At 42.3% G+C, this 23075-nt stretch overlaps 1 protein-coding gene across 1 annotated transcript in view; it reads left to right on the forward strand.

Annotated features, from left to right (window-relative positions):
* The window catches only part of ldlrad3 (low density lipoprotein receptor class A domain containing 3), a 60084-nt gene extending 44069 nt beyond the window's left edge, over window positions 1-16015 (forward strand). The window contains exons 5-6 of the mRNA XM_070907050.1: window positions 14676-15078; window positions 15811-16015. Coding sequence (XP_070763151.1) covers window positions 14676-15078; window positions 15811-16015 — 608 coding nt within the window. The remainder of the gene's footprint in view (window positions 1-14675; window positions 15079-15810) is intronic.
* The last annotated feature ends 7060 nt before the right edge of the window (window positions 16016-23075 follow it).

Consider the following 23075-nt stretch of genomic DNA (forward strand, 5'->3'; position numbering starts at 1 on the left):
CAGTGTGGCTTTAGGCATGGCCGTGTCTGCTTTCTGTTGGTCTGTCCAACACCGTGGTCCAGAGTAAAATGTCTCAGATGGCTTGACATTACATTTGGTACAGACATCCATTTTCCTGATTTGGTGATACTTCGACTTTTCATCATGCATCACTAACAGATGGAAATCTCCTCAGTTCAAGTCAGGTTAAGAAGGACTTTTTCTGTCTTTCTTTCTTCCCATGCTGACATTAGCATGTTAGCACGGTATGTTAGCATGCCAGCATGAGCTGAGCTTAAGCTCAGAATAGTGTGGCTCACCTGTCTAACAGCTTAAACTGATCAAAGGCAACATCGAAAAAATGATCCATCAATACCGTAAATTGCACATGCACGAAGGTAAATGGAGGAGCTATTTATTGCTGGAAAATATTGAATGGTGCTGATGAGACAGCTTCAGGGAGGTTGGGAATGGTGAAAATGTATTAAATGCTCTCCAACTGGATGATTGCTGTTAGCACACATCTAATATTATATTTCTGTTTGTAAAAAGCAGAATTGTCTTAAGTTAAAAGTACACTAACTGCAAATACTGTATAGTATGTACAGCACTGGAATTTGGACACAGCTGTTGTCGTGTTCCTGCTTTTTGTGCCTGTAATTGCGTCTGAGCAACAGACAAACCCTCCACAGTATGCAACATGAGCATACTCTGTAGCACAGCATCATGCGACGCCCTCAGGCTACAGATGATGCATAGCTGGAAGCTGCATTATTAATTAGGTGGGCATAAAGTTGACTCACTTGGACTGTGTGCCACGGCTTGATGTGTGGTCTGTCTCATCAGTGGCTGCGTGGGCGAGAGATTGTGTTTCTGCGGTACAGAGTACGTGCATGCATGCCTGAGCCGGGTGCTGATGGATGAGATCATGAATAAATGTGCATATTTTCAAAAGCATTAATTTACAGAGACGAAATGAACGTGTTTGCAACTGCATGGACGGGGATCAATTTCATCGGAAATGATGAGTGTATGTTAACATATACTGTGGCTGGCTGTTATTGATTTGGAGGAACCCATAAATGTGGCTGTCTAACCCATTGAAAGAGATTCCTGCTGTGAATAACGTGCATAATGGATCGACGGAAACTGAAATGTTTGATAAAAGCTGGGAAACAAAGACATCTGGGAGGAGGAAAGCAAAACAAATATTCATTCAGCGTTTAGTGATCAAAGAAAGGAAAGTGGACAAAAAACTAAAGGCAGAGGGGGGATGAGAGTGCAAGGGAAGGAATGAGCCAAAGATATTGAGCAAGTAAGCTGTACAGCAAGGAGGAGGAAAAAAAGTCTGCCTTTCCTTCTTTTAGGTTAAACACACACTAAGCCCCATTGCTTAAATTCAGCTAATAAGCCACAGGGCTCCTGTGCATATACCACATATAGAGTATAGTACATGCATAATTGATTTTAGAAGCATTGATCCTAATTGCCTGTGTTGTGTTAAAGACTGTCCCTTCAGCGACAAGAGGAGTTTCTTTTATTTTCTTCTGGTTAATGAAGCTGTGGTGTTGTAAATAAGGGGAGGAGATGCCAAACAATTGTTGTTTGTCACATCGTTGCAATTTATTGAACATTGCTGCTCATTCTTTTGGTCTTCAAGAACATGCAGGCAGCCATTTCCACATGTGCAGGGAAAGAAAAGGAGGATGAGAGACAAGGGAAATATTGAGATGCAATAATAGCTAGGCAGTATGCAAAAGACCACACAGAGATGGTGACATACTTAGCATTCCTTCTGGTGAAGCAAACCAGGATTCCTGCTGGGATTTTTTTTTTTCTATCCCCTCCTCATTTTTCGTCAGCACAGCTCCTCATTGTTTATTCAGACTGCACAGCATGCATGACCAGTGTTCTTCACTGATTGGCTCCACCTTGCGTTCTCATACATAAAAGGTCATGACTTCAAACACCTCTCTCAGAGAACGCTCTGGGACCAGCCTTATCTCTGACCTCCAGATACCAGCCTCCCCTTAGGCACTGATCCCCAATCTTTTCAATGCTTCCTCAACCCTAACTGTCTCTTGGAGCAAATATGTGCAAGCTGCACAGCCGACCATCGTGCTCCACGTCCTATCACTCAGGCAGAGGCCATTGATTACACTCTGGCCGAACACAGAGATATGAGCAGGAGCCATAGACCTTCAGCAATGGGCTGTGTTGTTCTGTTGTTCGACTTTGATAAAAGACGCAAGGGCTCCTCGCACTTCCACCAGCCTGACCAGGCCTATTGTTGAAGGAAAGGGGATTAGATGGTGGAATGGGCATCAGGGGTCTTGCTCTGTTTCTTAACCAGGAGAAGAACAGGGCAGAACTGAAGCCATGGGAGGACCGGCATTGTATGTGGGCACTGATATTGTGTGTGTGTGTGTGTGCATGTGTGTTTCTGCTTGGCTGCAAAAGACTTTAATGCTCTTTGCAGACAACTTTTTTTGGCGTGTCCATGTTTGCGTGTCTGTATATCCATTACTGTGTGTGTGTGTACAGTATGAATGTGTATGTGTGTGTGTGTGTGTCGTTGCAGGGTTTATCCCACTTAATCTGAAGCCAGATCCTGGCCTGACTTCCATGCGCCCCTCTCCTCTCTGAGCTCAGACTTATCGTAGCGTGGCCTGCCAGGATAAAGTGGGCCTGTGATGTGGGGAGCCGCTGCTCACTGTACCTTCAACAGATAAGCCTGGAGCAGGCTGTCCATGCTGGCCTTTGGCCTTAAACGGCATTGACTGGCCGTTCTGCATACTTATGGATGCACACAAAAACATACAAACAGACAGATTGCTAAAGCAGGGTTTGTATGTATGTGTTTTTTATTTCCATCTTGTATCTTAATAGTACTCAAGCATTCCAGATTATGCAGCAATATATGAAAGTGACACTTGCACTTGGCGGGTTTGATGCATGTTAAACTCTTAAGTGATTTAAGTGATGAAATTGTATACACAATCAGTTGGAAAATAAATTCAGGTAGAAAGAAAGTTATTCCACAACTGTCCATTTTCTACATTGTAGTTAAGAAAGAGGTCTCTGCACATCTTAATTAATCCCGGTGTGTGTGTGTGTGGTTTTCTTGATTGCACAGTGTGTGTCAGAATTAAACCTGAGAGTGCTGCAGCAGTTACTTGTACTGCTATGAAAATCCAATATAAACATTCAATTTGACAGTTTGTCTCCAGTTTTCTGTGTTTTCTGCTGTTTGTGTTTCGATTCAATATAATTTTCATAACACATTATCTTGTGTATTTGGAAAGGGAACATTAAGTGCTCTGCTTTTGACAAATGCTGAAATGCGGTTACATTAATTTACTCTGAACAGTAGAAATAATTGGATTTTAACTTCCAGTTCATAGTATTGCAACTTTACACCCAAACAGAAAGAAAGATACCACATTGCTCACAAATGGATTCTTGTTTTCACAGAATCCAACACTGTGTAGGTAAGTGCTGAAATAAAAGACAGACACTGTATCTTTCATCTGTGTGTGTCATAATGTCAGCATTGATACAATAAGCTGCACCACAGCAACCTTTTTAACCTGCTTTAATCTCATATGCAGACCTGCCAGTACTATGGGACGAACTCAGGAGGTGAATCTGTAAGTGGCAGGCTGAGAATGACTGATGGCTTAACTCCCATTTATGTGATCAATAAGATTGGCGTCTACACGGGCAGCTTGCACACACTCAACTTAAAACAAGCAGCAGTAACCATGCGCTGATTCGAACGCTACAGAGAGTTGGATAAGCACTAGCAATCTAACTACAGGCATTTACAGTGACAGCTACCTTATGAAGATTTACAGCAAGTTTTTGTTAAAGGACTATGCCAGTGTTTTACAATTAACAGGCCTTTCTTTCCTGCACACCGCTCATTACTGCTGACCATTTTTGTAAGCATGACACGTTTTTAGATTTAATTCGTTGTAAAACAAGACACTTCCTTATTAGTGCAGTCAAGGACGCTATGACATTAGAGATTTGAGAGTCAGCTGAAATGCTGAACTCCAAATGTTTAAATGAATTACAATATTCACATTAACCTTTTCATGCCACCTCTATGGGCTTTTTCCAGGGTTGGTCTCCCAATAAAATATCTGCTGGATGCCTGTCAAGGCAAATGTTGGAGTTTCCATGAATGCATCTCCAAAGAAGAGGTTTCAAAACATTCCCCATGCACAATTAAATTACTACGCAACAATAGCAAACAATGACCAAAAGAAGGCAAGTTTCATTGTGATGGATTATCAGTTTCAAATACACCTCCCGTCTCTACAATTTGATTCTCTTGCAGCATTGACAGAAATAAACCTCCTGAAAGAAAAGGATATTATTCTAAACCTTGCACATTTTGGAATATGTTTGGCATCTTGGCATTATATTGTAGTTAATGACTTAAAACATTCAGAAACCACTTGCAAAATGCTTTAAACTTTTAATATTTCGAGATGCTCTTCACTATCTGAGAAAAGGTGCGTACTTTGTTGTTGATGTGGGACTGGAGCATATTGTTCAAGTTGAAAAAATGCTTTCAGTTCAAGCTCTTGATGACACACAGTAGACCTGAATGCTTTGAAGAGCTATGAAACAAAGGTTTTGGTTGACAGTAAAAAAAATCTGAGAACATAAGAACAAAGAAATAAGAAAGAACGTCACACTGTAGCTAAAACCCTGGGATGCTGGCAGAACAGCACAGTCACTGCTGTACCCAGTCATTAAAAGACGAGTCCTGTTACACCCTGCTACTGCTGCCAGACTCTCAGTAATAGGGTGATAGTCTTTCTCCTTAGCTGTGTGCCTCTAAAATAGTCGCTTTTTATCCAAATACCCATCTGACAGCATCATTTGCTGATCAACTCAGCCTCATCCTCCTCAAACACTGTCTTACATCATGTTTTTTTGGTCAGGCTGCCTCGGGTACAGTTTACCTTCTCAGTTGACCTTGTGTCTGACTTCTAATAAATCCATCTTATATTAGAGGCCAGCTGTAATGGAAAGGAATGTGGTGTTTTACACGGTTAAGGAATGCTCATCCACAGGCCTTATATAATATTTGTGTAGCTCTCCTCTGTCCACCGGGACGCACAGCAGATACATGTGAAAGCGGGGTATTTAAATTCCCTACTGTGCTTTCATAATTCTGTTCTCACCAGTTTTAACATAGTATGGCACACTTTATGATGTTAGATCATCCTCATGGCCGGAATATATTTCAGAGAAGAGGGAAAAAAAACATTCATTTTATAAAATATTCACAGTCTGTATTGTCTCAGCCAGCGCTCTTCTTCAACATTCTACCCCAACTAGTGCTACTTCTGTCGTCCCATATCAGCCTCCTGTCACTGAGACTGTCAGATGAGTCTGTGTCTCCTCTGTGACTCCTGCATATCATCCCGCCTGCTGTTTTGTCGGTCTAGCTGCAGGCTACAGTTTATAATAGTCTCCTGTCCCTCCTGAGGAGGCTGGTTGAAGCCTGCGGATCCCATCCCTGCAAATGCACACAGGCTCTTGAATGAGATTCTAAATCTCCACAGTCTTATCACTCATCTCCATCACATCTTGGCTTTGAGCGCCATCTGTTTGTGCGCATGTGTCAGGCATATGTGAGTTCCCCCTTCCTAACTCACCTTTCGGCCCCAAAGAACAGTTGCCATGGTGACCGTACTCTTCAGGTTTGGTGGGACGGGCTCATAGTCAAAGCCTCTCAACGATCCTGAGCAACCTTTCACCCTCCCCATTCTTCCCTTTCCTCCAGGAAAAAAAATTACCTACCCTTCACAACCACTGGGTTTCTAAAAAAAAAAAAAAAGCTCCCACTTCTGTGCTTCAGTTGAAGCATGCATGTTACGAATAGAATAATGAGTGACACGTCTTTGTTTTTGCAGCTCCTACTGAGTCTGATTCTCTGTGATACACAAGCAAAGGTGATATTCGTAGCCCATCTTTTCACCAACAGTCTAAGGCCTGTTATTCATGAATACACCTTAGAGTCTTTCCCCACTGTGTTGCAGCGGCGACTCTTCTGTCTCACTTCGCTGCTCTCCCACGTTCCCTCGTCAACAACAACATTAAGTCCTTTTTACTGTAGATCCAGAAGTGGAGACTTTGCCTTTATCATAGCTGATGGCTTTTTTCTTTTTTTTTTCATTCTTTTGTTTTATTCATTTTATTTTACTGCAAAAAAGAGTTGCACTTGTAATATTGCTACTTCTGATACTGTTGCTTCTGCTAATAATATAATACAATCATGGTGACCTACAATTATTGTATTATTATAGTAAATTAATTTATTGATTAATTAGTTTAGCATTTTGGGAAGTAGGCTTATTCACAATAGTTAGATGAGAGGATCGATATCTCTCTCAGATATCAGAGTGGTATCAATCTTCTCATCTAACTCTTGGTAAGAAAGCGAGGGTTATAAGACACCATCCAAGTAGATAACACAGGAACCTATCTATAAGCACATACATACTGTACACATAGGTTCATATAAATATGATCCAATAAATATGTGTTCTTTTAACCTGCCCTTCAACCTCCCTGTCCTGTCCTTCCCATGTATCATTCCACTGCCCTCTTCCTCCTCCTCCTCCTCCTCTGTGGATGTTCTCCAGATGCTGAAGTCATCCATTAACTGCAACCCACCTCCCCTCCACTCTTCTAGCGGCCCACAGTAAGCTGTGACTGAGTGTTATGGGGGGTCTGATAGTGGCAAGCAATGGAGCGGACAAGTTATTACAGGACAGGCAAATAGAGGCCAGATGAAGCATGAAAACCTCCCTTCCCCAAAGCGCCACTCACACACACACACACACACACACACACACACACACACACACACACTGAGGGATGTACAGACAGACAGAAGGACAGATTTAGAGACAGACAGGCTAACACATACAGCACAGGCACGTTCATTGCACTCTTCCATGAAACCATAAAGACATGCAGAAGTTCTTAATGAGAAAAAAGACATGCAGACTTATAGAGTACTATATACACACACACACATACACACACACAGCCTGTCCATTAATTCCTTCTTTCTCTGTGCATGCTAACGAGAACAGACATATAGTACATGACAGGGCACAGCAACAGGAACAGGGTGACAGCATGGGACATGAATATTAATACCGGGATGCCAAAGGGATCTGGAACAGTCCTGTCGCAGAGCAGTTAACATGCTTTGCTTCCCAGCATGGCTTGGCAGAGCAGCTTTCAATCAATCAATCGTTCATGTCCCACCAGGGGGATGTTTGTTGGCAGGGAGGGTTTATAAAAACAATAAAACCTAACAGAGGACAACAAGGGTGATCATACACTAAAGTAAAGGGTGACAACCCAAAGATCTAAGAGGAGGGTAGGGGTTTAAAATGGGTGGTCATTTAGAGATTAAATAGTCCTAGAAGTTCTAAAACCCACGTCCTATTTTCTAAAATCCAAGAGTTTAATGTGTTGATAGCTCTCCCTTACTTGTTTAAAATGCAAAAGGCTTTGGCAGGTCAGAGCGATAAAGTATTTAATTTGCCGCCAATACATTGTGTCAAGCAGCAACCTAATGAAAAATCCTATGTCCTTTCATTGAGGACATTGGACCTGTACAGACTGTAACATGCAGTGAGAACATCAAGTGTTTCCAGGTCTCTGCTAGATAGAAAATACCATTGTGGTTCACCATTTCTTAGCGAGGGTGCCTGTATCCATTTATCAGTGTTGCCTGAGTGGATATGTCTCATCTGTAAAGTGCAGCACACAAACAAACACCATACATCTTGAGTGCAATAGTGAAAACGTGTGAGCTGGGATGGAGGTGACGCATGGACCCCATTTCTGTGTGGAATTAAAGTTTGATCTATATCTGGATGTCTTATCTAGATAAAGAAGGCTATATGTTAATGGAGGGTGCTCATGCACACAAACACTATCAGCATGTGACTGGATCAGCCAGACCACCTCTGGAGTTGATCTGGCTTGCAGAGTGATTGCATTAGACAGGGTCCGCTCATGAGTCAGAAATAAAATCCCGCCTCCTCACCTGCTTTGCATAGCGTGCATAAAAAATGTGAGCAAATCATAATGCAGTCAAAATGCAGACAATGAGAAAGAAAAAGTACAAGGAGTAAGTGCAGCGGAGTGATTGTGTCATATTCCACATGAAGACTTAAGTTTGATAGCAGTTGTAAATTGGGTCAGAAAGACGGTAAAAGCGGGATAGCTTCAGTTTTATAATCCTTTTTAGCAAAGTTTATTGCGACCATAGCCACCAAAGTCCCTTTTAAGAGTTTGTTTTTCACCCTCTCTTCACCCTAGATTCCTCTCTACTGGTAGTGGAGTCTGAAGAGAGTAAAGGCATGAGTGCACTAAACAACCCACAAGTTGCTGTTTGTAGTCACCCCTCCTCCCCACCCACATTTTTTTTCAGATTCCTCCACCATGAGGTTGCTCTGGACCAGGATGAAAGGATTTCTGGGATTTTGTTTGTATTGCTGTTTTTACTCATATGAGCATCTGAAAGCAGTCTGTGTGTGAATGTGTGGGTGCGTGGATGTGTTTGAACTTTATATCTCATGAACTAACTGTAAGGTAAGAACATACAATATGTGCCTTTGGGGACTTGTATGTTAATTGCACGTGAGTGCATGTGTTTGCGAGTGTTTTAAGCCAGATGGCAGCCCCCCCCCCCAACGCGCCTCTCAACCTCATGCACGCCCTCCCGCTGCTCCGGATGCCTGCCCAATACTAAGGGATGAAGTGTGAATGTGTGTGTGAGTATATGTGTACATGTAGCCAAGTAAACATGAGAGCTGTCTGCCCCCTAGTGGTTTCATTATTTTCTCTTCTGTTCTCATGGTCCCTTCACTCATACTGGACTTAATGCGCCGAGCTATGAGCTGGCCAAGCCTGTCACTGGATCTGCAACTCATTTTATCACTCTGGCGTTGTGGGCGTAACTGTGGCAACTGAGCTGCCAAATGAGCCCCACACCTGTAATTAGCGTCAGACAAAGTGACTCTGCAATAAGGGAAAGCACGGCTGTGACCAACCTCTATCAGCTGAAGATAGCCGTACTCGACACGTAGCAGCAAACCCTGGAATGTTGAAGCCAGAGAATGATTACTGCCCCCCCCCACCACCACCACACACACACACACAGAGACACACACTTTGCACTCTTTTTAAAGATGGCACTTTGTGAATGTGAAATGAGTCTTCAGTGCATAGGGAAAGTACAGCACATCTGTGCAGGCCCTATCTTTTCCCTCAGGAATGAGCCAGAGGGTAGAAATGTCTCCATTCCCTTTATTCAGATGTGTTTTAAGTGTGGCAATTAAGACATGTGGAGTTTTTTAATAGCCTGATTTCTTTTCATTTTATTTTGCTCATTCATCTTCGGACCAGCATATTCTGACAGTTGGCCAATCAGGATAAAGGAAGGAGAAAAAAAGCTTGTATCTCAGCAACCCAACAGCATAGTTTGATTAAAGACAGACAAAGGAGTGCTTCAGAGCTTGTTTTTATCACTGCACGCTCAATAGCCTATTGTGCACTAACATCGACCGTCACTTTGCTTCAGTAGCTGCATACAATTTTCTATTTGTGGGCACCCATATTCTATCTCATCTTGTTTTTATTTAATTTCAACTATCAATTTTGCTCAGCTTTTGAGTGGTCCAATCAAATCTTCTGTTTCACTCAAAAGACAAAGACGCTCTAGCTTCCATTTCACTGTGACTTTTAGACGAAGATGTGTACATTTTACAGTTGCAAAATACACTTGTCTGTGCTTTTTGTTGGACAAAATACAGCATGTAATTGCCACACTGTTTATAAATTACCTTAAACATGTATTTGGCATTTGTTTATTTAAAGGCCAACAATATCGGACATACCAATATATCAATCTGTTTCTAGTTTTTACCTGGTATGCCCGAACAATGCCCGTATTAGTTTTAGTTCCTTTTATTTCACACAAAAGTAGAAGAAAAAAGGAAACTGTACAAGAAAATGAGGACTGTTAGCCAGGTTTAGAAATGAACAAAGGTGAAGAATACAGTGAAAGCACAAAAAGCGATCCAGGCAGAAAGAGTGGGTTGCTGGTACTGAAGGCACACAGCAGGGGGTCTGTGTGACTCTGTCTCTTGTAATAGATTTAAGGCTAGTTTGGAGCAGCGTGTGTGCAGTTCAGTTCGAAAGACGCTGTATGCTTTTCTCTCCTCCCTCTCCCTTTGGACAAGTCCACATCTGTCTCTAACTCTGTCCTCTCTCATCTCCTCTCCTTTCTCCACTGTTGTGCTGACTGTGACCTCTCTATATCCCTATAATTCTCTCCTCTCATGCTGGGGTAATAGGATTGATGCAGGCGGGAGATAATGAAATGCAAAAAAAAGAGAGTGGTAGACTATTGGAGAGAGAAAAGGCAGTGAAAGAGGGAACAAGGCAGGAGAGTGTAAAGGGAAAGGAAGAGACAGTGGAGAAAGATTGAAAGAGAGATTCTATAGGCTTTGCTGTTGATAATATTTTATTGAGTGCGTAATCCAGGCTGAGTGCAGTTGTTGTATATAATAAAGGGAAGGTACATGCCATCTCCATGACAGTAAATTACCAACAAGAGGGGAGCAGAGTGGAAGAGTGGATGGAGAGGAGAGGATGGAGCTCTGGAAAGCACAAAGCTGAGGGGGTGAGTATTAGATGGGAAACATGAGGGGGGAACAAAAAGCACAGGAGTGGTGGAGAGGAAGAGGACAGGGGAGAGATGTGGGGAGAAGGCACTCTGATGTAATTAAAGTGGCTAAGTTGAAAGGCTGCTCCTTGCACCCCCCCCCCCCCCTTCCCTCTGCGAGCCTCCACATATGGAAGGTTTATGAGTTTATGAATACAGTATAGAAGCTCTGTTAGAGGTGCCAATGTCACAGGGGGACCTGCAGAGTGAGGTTATTAATGTGGAACACTAGTACATCTCTGTGCAGACCCTTTTAAACATGCTGCTTCACCCAGAAATGCTCCAAAATGTTCCTGATGTGGGGTAATTGGGGTTTTACATTCAATCTGTACCACTCACTGATCCACTCTAGTATGCTAGTAGCACTATATAGAACAGATTGTTAGTATTTTGAAAGGTTACATGATAATGAACATGTTCTAAATGTTTATAAAGTAGCTTATTTGTTTTAATTTAGGCAGACCATCCCTAAAATGGTTAAAATGTCGATATTGTTTTCATACAGTTAAATAGTATATGTTAGGTTACTTTGGTCAAGTTTGCATTTGTACGACTTCCACTTGGAGTGGCAGAAGCTGAATGTTTCAACCATTACTTTTTGGCTACTGTTTAGACTTCTCTGCTTGCTTGCTTGCTTGCTTGCTTGCTTGCTAGCTAGTTACCCCCTGGCAACTGCAGAAGTACCCCATGTGGTACAAGCACCCCTGGTTGGGAAATCACTGATCTACTTCAACTTGTATCCTGACATGCCATGCAGCAGGTCTTTAGAAATTCAATTTTTGTTATGTCACACAAGACTTTGAAATTGAGTGAACTAAAAGGAAGGCTTCCTTCACTTTGGACTTCAGCCCTTTTGAAGTCAGCAGTGTCCAAGCAGCTTTGCTATTGGTCGACAGCACGAATGTACTTGAGCCTTTCATGTCAAGATTGACAAGAGAGGAAAGCCTCTACTGAACTTTGATGTTCAACTTTGATCATGACAATTCCATCAAATACATTTGGTACAAAGTAACACTGTCAGAGATGCTAGCAGCACCAGGCGCTTTGAGCGCATGTAGTGTGAGCGCACCAATCACAAGAGATTTGGGTGATATATGAGCAGAAATGTTGATCCATAGATTTTAAAATAAAAATATTCCATTTGCTTTTCACTTTCTACTTTGTTGTACCTTAAACACAACATCTGGCCCTGGCCCAGCTTCCAGGTCTTCGATGTGTGAATCAATTTTTCATAGAGATGAAATTTACAGGTAGTAGGGAACAGTAAGATCTGCAGATAGAAACTAATAGTGATATGCCATCCTATGCTATCAAAGGACAAGTTGGGACTCTTTTCTTTTGAATCAGAATTACCATTGTTATTTTTAGACCCCCCTCACCTGTCTTTGCACATTGTGATCACACCTTTCTTTGTGCTGTAACTACAACTAACAGCTCAAAATGGGCTGAAACACAGAATGTGGAGCTCAATCACACACACAGCGGGGGTGAGGTGGGGGGGGGCGACTCACAGGACCTCTCTCCTCTGACAGAAAAGGAACTTGCTTCAGTCTCTTTTTCTCCCTGTCTTTTTATCTCCTGTGTGATTTGAAACAGCCTTTCAGGCCTCTGTCGCTAATGTACAGAATAGGCCCCCATTGTTAATGTTACAGCATTATGAGTTCCTTTTGTGTGTGTTTCACTCTGCTCCCAGAGGACTGCACTGAAACCTGATACGCAGCACAGGGTGGCAGCGGTAGGATCCCTTTATTTGTGCTTTTTTTTTTTACTAGGTAATTATGGAAATAATTCTTCTTTGTTTTGGCCTTTCTCTGCTGAGAGGCCAGTTCATAATTAATTGGTAGCGTGAAAGACTGGCCAATTTTAAATCACAAGGGAGGGGTCGAGGGGGGCTTGTTTTATTGGCTGGTGCCTGGTTGGGGCGGCGGGCGGGTGGAGCATCTGAATTAGATTAGATTTAATTAAGGCATGGGGCCCCTGACTACACACTGGTACATAAATAGGCTGTATGCCAGGCTGGTTGTTGTTGGGAATTCAACAGTATGTGTGCACACACACTGCTGAGGACTCCCACAGGCCTTCAAGGTCAGCTAGACAGAGGAAACATGCAGCATGGTGTCTGGAAGAAAGAGAAAACAGGCACAAAAATACCCCTCCTCTAATGATAGCTTGCTGCTTTGTCCACTAAACTGCTCTGACAAATACTGAGCTTTTATAGTCTCTCCACTTCTGTCTGGAGTCTTGTTGTAAAGTTGACAGGTAACCAGCAGAGCTATTAACTATAGCAGAGCTAAGAACTATTCCTTTAAGTACACATTGTGACCTCTATCAATGCATGATTTCAATTCCAGTACATAGAAACGGCGTATTAATCTATTTGGAATCAGAAAGTTCCCTTTCATGGGCATTTCAGTTGGTGTTGATCAGACCTATAACTCAATATAACAGGGTCACACCGGTTGACTTTTTGTGGAGCTCTGCACGTTTCATTTAATTCTCTGAGGCCCTGTAGCTCCTGCTTGTACATGTGGGGAGAATCTCTACCCCGTACTAAACACAATATCCCCCAAGAGCCTGTAAGTCTGTATAAGCCTAGAATACTTCAAAAAGCTCCAAAAAGGCTTGCCTGCTTTGCAGTTTCAGGGGGATCTAATCCTTACAGATGGAAGCATTTTCGGACTATTGATTCAACCTCAAGATATCTCGTAATGGTCATTTCTGGACAATATCCTTGACTGTCTGCATGATGGCTAGTGGATAGAGATGTGAGTCCTTTTAAGTGTATATTAGGCGTTAATACCTACAGCCTGTTAATCAGCAACACAGAAACCTCCAACACAGAACATAGAAAGTATTCCAATGAGTGTTTTAACTTTTTTAGGAGGCGCATGGAGGTTTGATGTTTACGGCCCCCCTGAGGCATTAGTGCAATTTGAACTGAAACAGCAACTGTAAAATACTTTTATGTAGCTCATTTCTCATTAGCACAGCCTTACTGCAGCTCCGTAATAAATAGGATTCATTCCACTCTCCCTCCCTCGCTCCTTAGTACAACAGTACTGTCTGCCGGTAAGCAGCAGATACACCATTTACATGAGCCTCACCCTGAGTGCCTGATTGAAATTCTCATACTGTAATATCAGCGGAAATGTTTAAGTGCTATTCCCTCATCCCATCTGGAATAATAAGCTGCAGTGCTCTCTGGCATTACAGTAGTCCCTTTCCTCACTTCAGGCAGCAGGTCGGCTGCTCTGCATTTCTTACTGCCGGCCACGGCACTCATCGTGAACTTTAAGTTTGCACCCCTTTCCCTGCGACAAACATGGCAATCTGTGATGGCCCCCGGTGTTCCTCTGCCTCCTCTTATCTTCAATGCCAAACAACACAAGTCCCATTTTATCTAAAACTGCTGTAAGCTGTTTCGTCTTCACAAAGAATTAGTTAGCCTCTCTGTTCTTTCTCTTTCTTCAGAGAGAGTGAGGGCCCTACTTTTGAACTGTGGCCTCAAAACTAGCCTCTGCACTGCACACGATGCTCCAATTGTTCTCCTTGTCTCTGGAAGCTCTTGGGAGAGTCTGGCTGCTGTTACGCTTACAATGTAGTGCTCTCATCTCCTAGAGAGGCTGAATCACACAGAACACATTTCTGAATGAACAATTTACTGCTTGATATTCATGCCCCTCTCCTTTACTCCCTTCTCCATTCCCCTGGCTCTGCAACTCCACAACCTCCGCCTCCCATTTCCTCAACCTCCTATTCCCTTAATTTGTTTCCCTCTTCCTCCTCCTCTCCAACCTTCCTTCCTCCGTTCCCCTCTTTATCTCCCTCACCACCACTCATCCTTCCTTTGCTCCAACCTCCTAAATCATCAAATCATCTGTCCCCAATTTGTTCTTCATCTCCTTCCTGTCCCCCACAGAAGCTCCAGGGCAGGACTTCGTGACACTGGACTATCGTCTGCGCTACTACCCCAGCATCACCTACGCCGTCATCGGCAGCGCTGTCATCTTCGTCTTGGTGGTGGCGTTGCTGGCCTTGGTGCTCCATCACCAGAGGAAGCGAAGCGTCCTGCTACCCAGAGGCGTAAGAGGGAGCTCGCATCACCACCACCACCACCAGCCCCTGCTGCTGTCCCGTCTGGTTATATTGGACCGGGGCCACGTCCATCCCGGAGGTCCAGGTCTCTCCCCCGGCTCCCCGACCACAGCGGGCCAGTACAGCTCAACTCCTCAGGCACTGCAGCTGCTGTCCGGGACCCTGTATCCCTCCGGACTCTCCATGGACTCACCTCCGTCATACTCACAAGCTGTTCTGGATGTCAGGTGAAAGGAATAATGATTCTAACAGCTGAATGGAAGTTTATAAGCTTTTTTCTGTATCCATAAAGCTAGCTTTGCACTGTAAGACAAGACTAAACCAAACACTTGAAGCAGAAATAGTGTCTTGAAGTATAATCTAATTTAGCATATGATTTAAATACACATAATAAAACTATAATTTTATTTACTTGTTTGTTATTTTTTTACTGGTGAAAAGGATGCTTCCAGAAATATGTGCATCTGTCTGAGTGGTGCTGCTATGTGATTTGTAAAACACAATTCATCCTCTAATCTGCTGGGTAGTCATTTATTATTAAAGAGGAATGAGGAATGTTTAGAAAGCTGATTGTAAATTCCTCAAAAAAAAACACAAATATTGTGAACATTTGCCAAAAGAGGCCCAATAACATTGACGTAGAGAATGATGTTCTGATTCAGTTGCTCAGGATAAGTGGAAAAACAAAATCATAATATGGTGGAAAGGATACAAAGTGGTGTATATGAAAGGGTTAAATGATGATAATGTGAATCAAAAAGCAAACATTTGAATCTTACTGGGTTGCAGGTGTCCTTAAATAATGACATGTTCTTACATAATCATGTTATGTTGTCAAGGACCCCTTTCTGTACATCCTGAATCTTTGCTGCTGGTCCCAGTGAAAAATATTCTTTTGTACAGTCATTATGTAATAGCTCATGGCCCTGACATCATATTCTTCCTCTCTGTTCCCCTAGTCGGCCTCCCTGGTTTGATCTCCCTCCTCCCCCTTACCTCTCAGATGGGGAGCTTCCATCAGAGGGTGAGCTGCCTCAATACGAGGGCCCACAAGACCCTTTGAGCCACCCGGCAGCGCAACCCTCTGCACCCTCCACACCCAGAACTGTGGCCTCAGGCACGCAGCCGAGCTCGAGCTCCAGAGAGGAGTCGGACCAGCTGTAGCCGCTCTCTTGTTGACTGATAATAGTTAGAACTTAGAGACCGCGGGGCCGAAGGAGCAGACTGCAGGGACACGTGAGGCCCAGACAGCAAAGACCTGCTGAGGGAAATCAACAGGGACTAAGAGACTGTAGAATAAAAAGTGTCCTAAACTCGCTGCCTACATGTCGGCGTACTGAAGCACTGGACTGAGACGAGCTCATCCTGCTCGACTGATCTTGTATGCTGGCTCCCCCTCCTGGGGTCATGGCTGCACTACACCTTAATCCCGCACACATTCATTCATTATTCATCAGTTCACTTCAGTTGAATTGTGCTCTCCTTGAAGAAATACTGTGTGTGATACCCAACAGTGACCACAACATGCTTCTCCAAAGAAATAGACTGCCAGTAATTAACATATCAAACAATGATGATAGCAAAATGTGGCGGCACCTGAAATGGTCATTGTGTTATAGTATAATCATAATAGAGTATAACATTTGTGTAACACACTTTGGCAGCACTTCAAAACGTCAAAATCATGCAACATTTTGTAACACACATACTGCACTTCACATTTCACATCTGCAATATTTTCCATAATGCGGTTTCTAAGAGCAGCTCAATTAGAGGTACTCAAACATTTTAATATGTCTTTTCAGTGTTGATGTTACAGTGAACTGATTTTAGTAAAAATTAGTATTTTATAACTCTTTAGTGGTACTTAAAATTAAACCCATAATAACAACATGTTTCCACTGGGTTGTTAAGAAACATTTTCTAAAAGAGCAATGTAGGTCTTGTGCATTTTTCACAATATTTTTCACAGTATTTCTTGATGTCATTTGGTTTAATTCAATCTAAAAATACGATGAGGACCAGTGAGATTTTTTAAACTAATGCTGAGTAGAAATTATAGTATAAATAAGTATATATCCTTACTAAGTGATTTTCTTAAATCATTCCTCTAAGCAAAAGAACCACCTCTGTTGGCAAAGATAACTTTTTATTACAATTCTGATGAAGACCAATAATGTTTTTATGTAGACACAAAAAAGAAATACAAAATGATTATGTTGAGGCCTTATTCTGTGCCAGTTTGGCCCTCAGTGCCTTTGTATGTGATATGTTTTAGGGCACAAATTGCCTATTTTAAACCTCTAAAACCAGCAGCCTGGTCTGAGACTTTATAGTAAGCTCACGTGACAAGAACATTGTGTCTTGGATCAGATTGTTTAAATTGTGCTTGAGATTTTTTTAAATGTATATAACTGCCTATATGTCATTCTGGAAAATCATCCTCAGTAGTATTAGTACAATGACATCCATATCTGAAGGATCTGTGTTTATAAATGTACTATTGTCTCTTTGTTCGTTCATTTCAGTGGTTTGTTCGACACTGTACATTGGAGATAGGTAAAGTAAAGACATCTATTTAAAAGTGGAGTTTAAAGTGGGAGATGAATGTGTAAATGTAGTTGTGTTTTGCATCTTACTTTTCCTCTAGAGCCAGTGATGAAAAACAATCAAACCAAAGATCATTATTATTGACCTAAACCCAAGGATATTACCCTCCAAAGGAATGATTATGCATCACAATTGTTTGTACCTTATTATATTAAAATGTGCAAAGGTTTATTGAGTACAACAGAATTCATGTTATTTGCTGTAAAACTGGAAAACATTTCTCAGGACAAAATATATACCAGTCTGTCTGTTCTGTTGTTTATGTCTTGGTTTTGTTTTAAGGAATGTTTAAGATCCTTTTTCCCCCTTTGTCTTCTGATTTGATCTCATGAGGTTAGTTATTTACCTATTTGTGACGTTGCCCATCATGATCTTTTTATCCCTTGTATTCTGTACATTGAAAGTAATATAAAATTCTGACTCAGATCTTGTGTGTGTGTGTGTGTGTGTGTGTGTATGAGTCTTCCTGGGGATCTAATATTGCATTTTCTCAGCAGCTTAATATATTGTCAAAACATGTTCATTGCAAAGTCTGGAGCTGTACCGCCAGCCTGCACCCCAGACAGCCAAATCGTAGATCACAGATCCTCAAATAATAAAGATTTAGTAGCAGGAAGGCCATCTGAGTCGACACTGTGGGTAGAGAGAATGAAACACTCTGAGGTGGAAGTATTCAGATCCCTTAATAACTAAAAAGTACCAAACCACAATGTGAAACTACAGAAGTGTTATCAGCTAAATGTACTTTCAGTATCAAAAGTAAGTACTCGTTAAGCAGTAAAATTGGCCTCTGTGACTGATATATTATTATTATTTGTGACATTATTAGATTGTTGATACTGATGCGTCAACGAGCAAGCAGCATTTTAACTGTGGTGGCTGTTCAAGGGGGAACTACTTTTAGCTACTTTATATACAGGTAGTTCAGTGGTTCCAACAAATTTGTAGTCATATCTTGGACTTTTCTCTCATTTTTTTTTTCAAAAATCATTTTATCTCTTTGGGCCTCAAACAGTTAAAGTAAAGTGTTTGAGAAGTGGCTAGACACTAGACACTGCTTTTTCCGTACGAGGTCACAAACCAAAAAGTCTTGGAACCACTTGTCTAATCTTTAACAATGCACTGTATTTTATGAGCTTATCAAATGTTTGGGGTTTATTTTGAAAAGTAACTTACTTTATCTGACAAATAAAGTGGAGTAAAAAGTACATTTCCCTCTGAAGTGTAGTGGAGTACAAGCAAATAGTAGCATAAAATAGAAATACCAAAGTACAGTACTTTAGTAAATTTACTTAGTTACTTTCCACCACTGGAAACCTTAAATCACTTTTAGAAACCCTATGCTGGTGCGAAGTATTACTCAAGAGACAGTCGGTGAAATCAAAGGAATTGTTATTTAGCTGGGAAGATCTTGAGTCCCCTCCAGCATCTATATTTTCCCTCCATGCATTAATGTGTTTTTTGTAGTGGCAGCAGAACAGAGCCCTGCAGTTCTACATTTCCACCAATAGATGTCAGCGTGTCACCATAATGGACAAAGCTCAGAGCAGAATCTTCTTGATGTGCAAACCTGAAGCTCTTCATTTCTGTCCTTCTGCATTGTTGTAGTCCAATATGTCAAATTTAGGTTTCATTAAAGTAGCTATTGATAGTTTCTTGGTAAAATGTTTAGCATTCAAGCTCAGATCTGCATAAATCTTGGATTCATGGCAACTATCTACATCTCTTATGACACCCAGTTCAGTGAAAACATGAATGAATATTATCTCACCAGTCGCCCCCTATTTACATTGTAATGTCCCCCAAAACCCTGCATCTCATCTTGCCCCTCCCACCCCAATATCCGCATCACATTATGATATATCAGATAACATGTGATACCATCTCTGACAGCACACACCCATCCCCTGTCTCCAGTCCCCTCCATCCCTCTCTACCTGCCCCTCGCTTCCTAACAGTCCTTCATCCCGGCCTGCTCATCTTTTATCTTCCCACACTCACACATCTCTCATTTTCACTCCCCTCGCCCCTCCTCCCTCTATCCAATGTTAGGAGCTTTTCTCTCATCGGCCCCCGCTCTCTCCTTTACCTCATCTTAAACTCTGATGCTGGAGGCCCATGTTTGCTTAGCCCGAGCCCTTAACTACACAGACTTTAATTAAAAGCCTGCACGCTCCTCTTTTTAGCTGTCTGTCCTGTCTCTGTCTGCCCGGCAGCTGGTGAATTGGCAGAAGGGAATTTCTACATATCCTGCAAAATAAGTGTGTTGCTGGACCAGAGGATGCTGTCTCTCCACAGGAGATGAGACCAAACCTCGGCCCTCTGTGGGCATTGATGTGAGAACAGTATGCAAAGATGCTGAAGATGATGCAAACGATGACAATAAGGAAGAGGAGTAATAGGGGTAGTCGGCTGTCATGGTAGTAGTGAGGTGGTGACGTTAACGTTCATGTAGATGAGGATTATTGTTAACAGACACCATGGCAATATTCCAAGGTGACGGAGCAGAGAGACTAGTTTTCCTCTCTTGGGGGTCTTTCATTTGGCATTACCGTAGCCGTTAGCTATTGGATACAGTGCAAGTGCGATAAAGCTGGCTAATATCCCACTGACAATAAAGACCTTAATTCTTTCAACTAGTGCTGAATGAGACTCTTGAGGTTACTTCATATTTAATTTGCTCATGTAGTTTCTGATAATATTTCTCCACTGGAAAAAAAGGATATGTAGTTTAAGTGGGGCGATGAATATAGATTTGGCCACATAGGTGTTCAGTTCACTTGCTTTCACTCATGCAGCTCTCTCTCTCTCTCTCAAGGCCACTTTTGCTCACACATATACGAACGTGCACACTTGGCTGTTGTGCCATAGCTCCAGTGAACTGGAGATAAGACCCAGTGTTTTCACATGTAAATGGTGTGAGCGTGGAGGAGAAGGAGGGTGTATTGTTAGCATGGAGCAGCTCTGAGGGGCTCTGAGGAGCTCTGCTGAGGGTTTGGCCAGCGCTGCCCTTATCAGATGAAGAGCAGGCCTCCGAGGGAAGGAGGGGTCGGCGAGGGACAAGGGCTGGGTAGGGTTGAGGGGGCCAACAGGAGAATAGAACAGCTGGCGGAGTCACGCGTGCAACCTCAAAAACACACAGAGCCCAGACACGCTGAGCACGGTGGGAATCTCCTCAGCTAAGAGATCCACAAACACACGGCCTCTTGTGTTATTATCAGCCACCAGCCAGCAAGTCTGAGCACATAATCACACACACAGCAGCACGAAAAAAGAAGAGCATTTCACACAATCACGGACACACACGCACAAAAAACACAATCATTGAAGGACAATCACAAAGATTCACAAATACACATTTCCATACAGGCGTCTTTACACATCATTAGGCTAACACACACACACACACACACACACACACAGAAAAAGAAAGACTATGATCACCTCAACTCACACAACAGCTACATCACCATTGAGAAACCGGCTAGTTTCACTGAATGAATAAATCAGCAATCATTTCAACAACCACCTGGTTTCAGCTTCCTTGTCTTGCTTATTCAAACTTCAAGCATGAATCCCAGAAAGAGACAGATAATGCATGCATTCATCTTGCCTTTCTATGTCATGCCATTCTTTCACGCCATAAAGGCACTAATCACACTGATTCTGCCAACAAACAATATGTATTTCTGCCCCTAAATCTGATAACCGCTAAAGGACCAACGCAAAAGTTCAAAAGGCCAGCCATGTTGTTTGGACGAAGTCAAGGAAAAGTTCATGAAATACAAGCTTAAAAGCCTCCTGAGATATGACTTAAACAATTTAAATTGTATTGTTTAGTAAATGGTGAAGATAAGTGGTTATACTTAAGTTTTAAGTTTATAATTTTTGCAATCCAACTTTGACTGCATCAGATTTCATCTCAAACAGTAGAGCTGTCATTACGTCAGTCAGCATACCGATAGAAACAAAAATTCCACTCATATATATGCATGTATGCGTATATATGCATAAGTCAGACCGGCATTAGCAGCTGAAACAGTAACACTTCCCTGCTTAAGAATAGACCAGGGTGCTGGCTCTTGTCCTTTCCATTCAGGCCAGTGTTAAACACACAGACTAGCATGCTAATGGGTAATCCCTGAGGACCAGCCACCTTTGTCCCAGCCCTGAGAGGATGTCTCTCTCTGGGCACTGGGTGACAGCCACCAGGCTGCCGGCTACTGGACAACCAGCATGTTGCCAGATACTGATCTCAGTCCTCCAGAGGGATGCCAGCAGGTTGCCAGGCCCTGATTGGTATCTTATGGGCGGAAGATTGGCGTCTGTCCTGGTGTCTTTTTTGTTTGTTTGTTTTTTCCTGTCTGTGATGCACCAGGAGGAGGTTTGCTATCTTCTTGGTGAGAGGAAAGTGAAAGCATGGCGTAAGGGCGCTTTGCCATACAGCAGGTGGTCTGTATGTGTCAACAAAGACCTCCAGTTAATGTGATGGACTACAGTGGGAGTGGCAAGCTGCTACTTTTGTCCTAAAAATAGCACCCTCATATGTCTAAAAACCCCATTCAGTAACATCACAGTTAAACATCACACTGTCTTAAAGCTCCATCCGGTGACCTTGACAACAATCTGAAGTATTTCAAACAACCTTTTAAAACAAAGAATTGGTTTATAAAATAAAGGAGCAGCAACAGCTGATTATGTTATTGATAAAAACAGGTCACTTGACATTACATTCATTTTTCCAATTACCTGTCAAATGACAAGGCATTCTTTGAGTTAGAATGGAGTCAGGCGGTTGAATGGGGGTTTGATTTTTTTTGCAAATTGCTGAAAGGTGCCCCCGGGGTTATAAGCACTTGTTCATGTATCTCTATGGATTAGGACATTCCACATTGCAAGGTGGACAGTGGGAGAGGGAAGCGAGTCGAGAAGCAGGATGTCATTGATTTGCTGAGAGGACATTCCACAGTGCAAGGTGCAGTAAGGAGGCCATAGGAGGAGGGTAATCCCCTGGGAATACTAGAATTCCTAATTCTTATGATGTGATGAAATAAAGAGGAAGATGTTCTGTAGATTACATAAGAAACATGAGCACGGATGGGCAGAGTGAAGCTTCAAAATTGATGACAACATCATGTACCGTGTGTGGTATCATGTGTTGGCGGCCAAAGGATAGCCATATGATGATTATTTTAAACAATTTATCCAGCCCTGGTTCTATACTGTCTATGATGAAATATTGTGGCCTCATCCCAAGTCCGTACCCTCATCTGTCTTTTCACCCCCAGAGAACTGAGCTCCACATACAGAAGCACCCAGTACGTATGCACACATACACACACATACAGGGAGTAGGCAGAGCAACACACTCATCGCTACTCTCTCCCTATTAAAGATATTATAGATACATAACTGTATTTCCAACTTTCAGATGTATCTGTATTAATACCAACTGATATATCATGTAGGTATTTGATATCTAAGTGCATCATATACAACATTTTTTGCAATAGTGGCCAATATTTATCCACTTGAGAACAAATCTGCTTGTGTTGGACTTTTCTTGCAGATTCATCAGGGAAGCTGGATCGCCCACGATGCAAAAAAAGCGATT

This window comes from Enoplosus armatus, chromosome 6 (assembly GCF_043641665.1).
Source record: "Enoplosus armatus isolate fEnoArm2 chromosome 6, fEnoArm2.hap1, whole genome shotgun sequence".
Lineage (NCBI taxonomy): Eukaryota > Metazoa > Chordata > Actinopteri > Centrarchiformes > Enoplosidae > Enoplosus > Enoplosus armatus.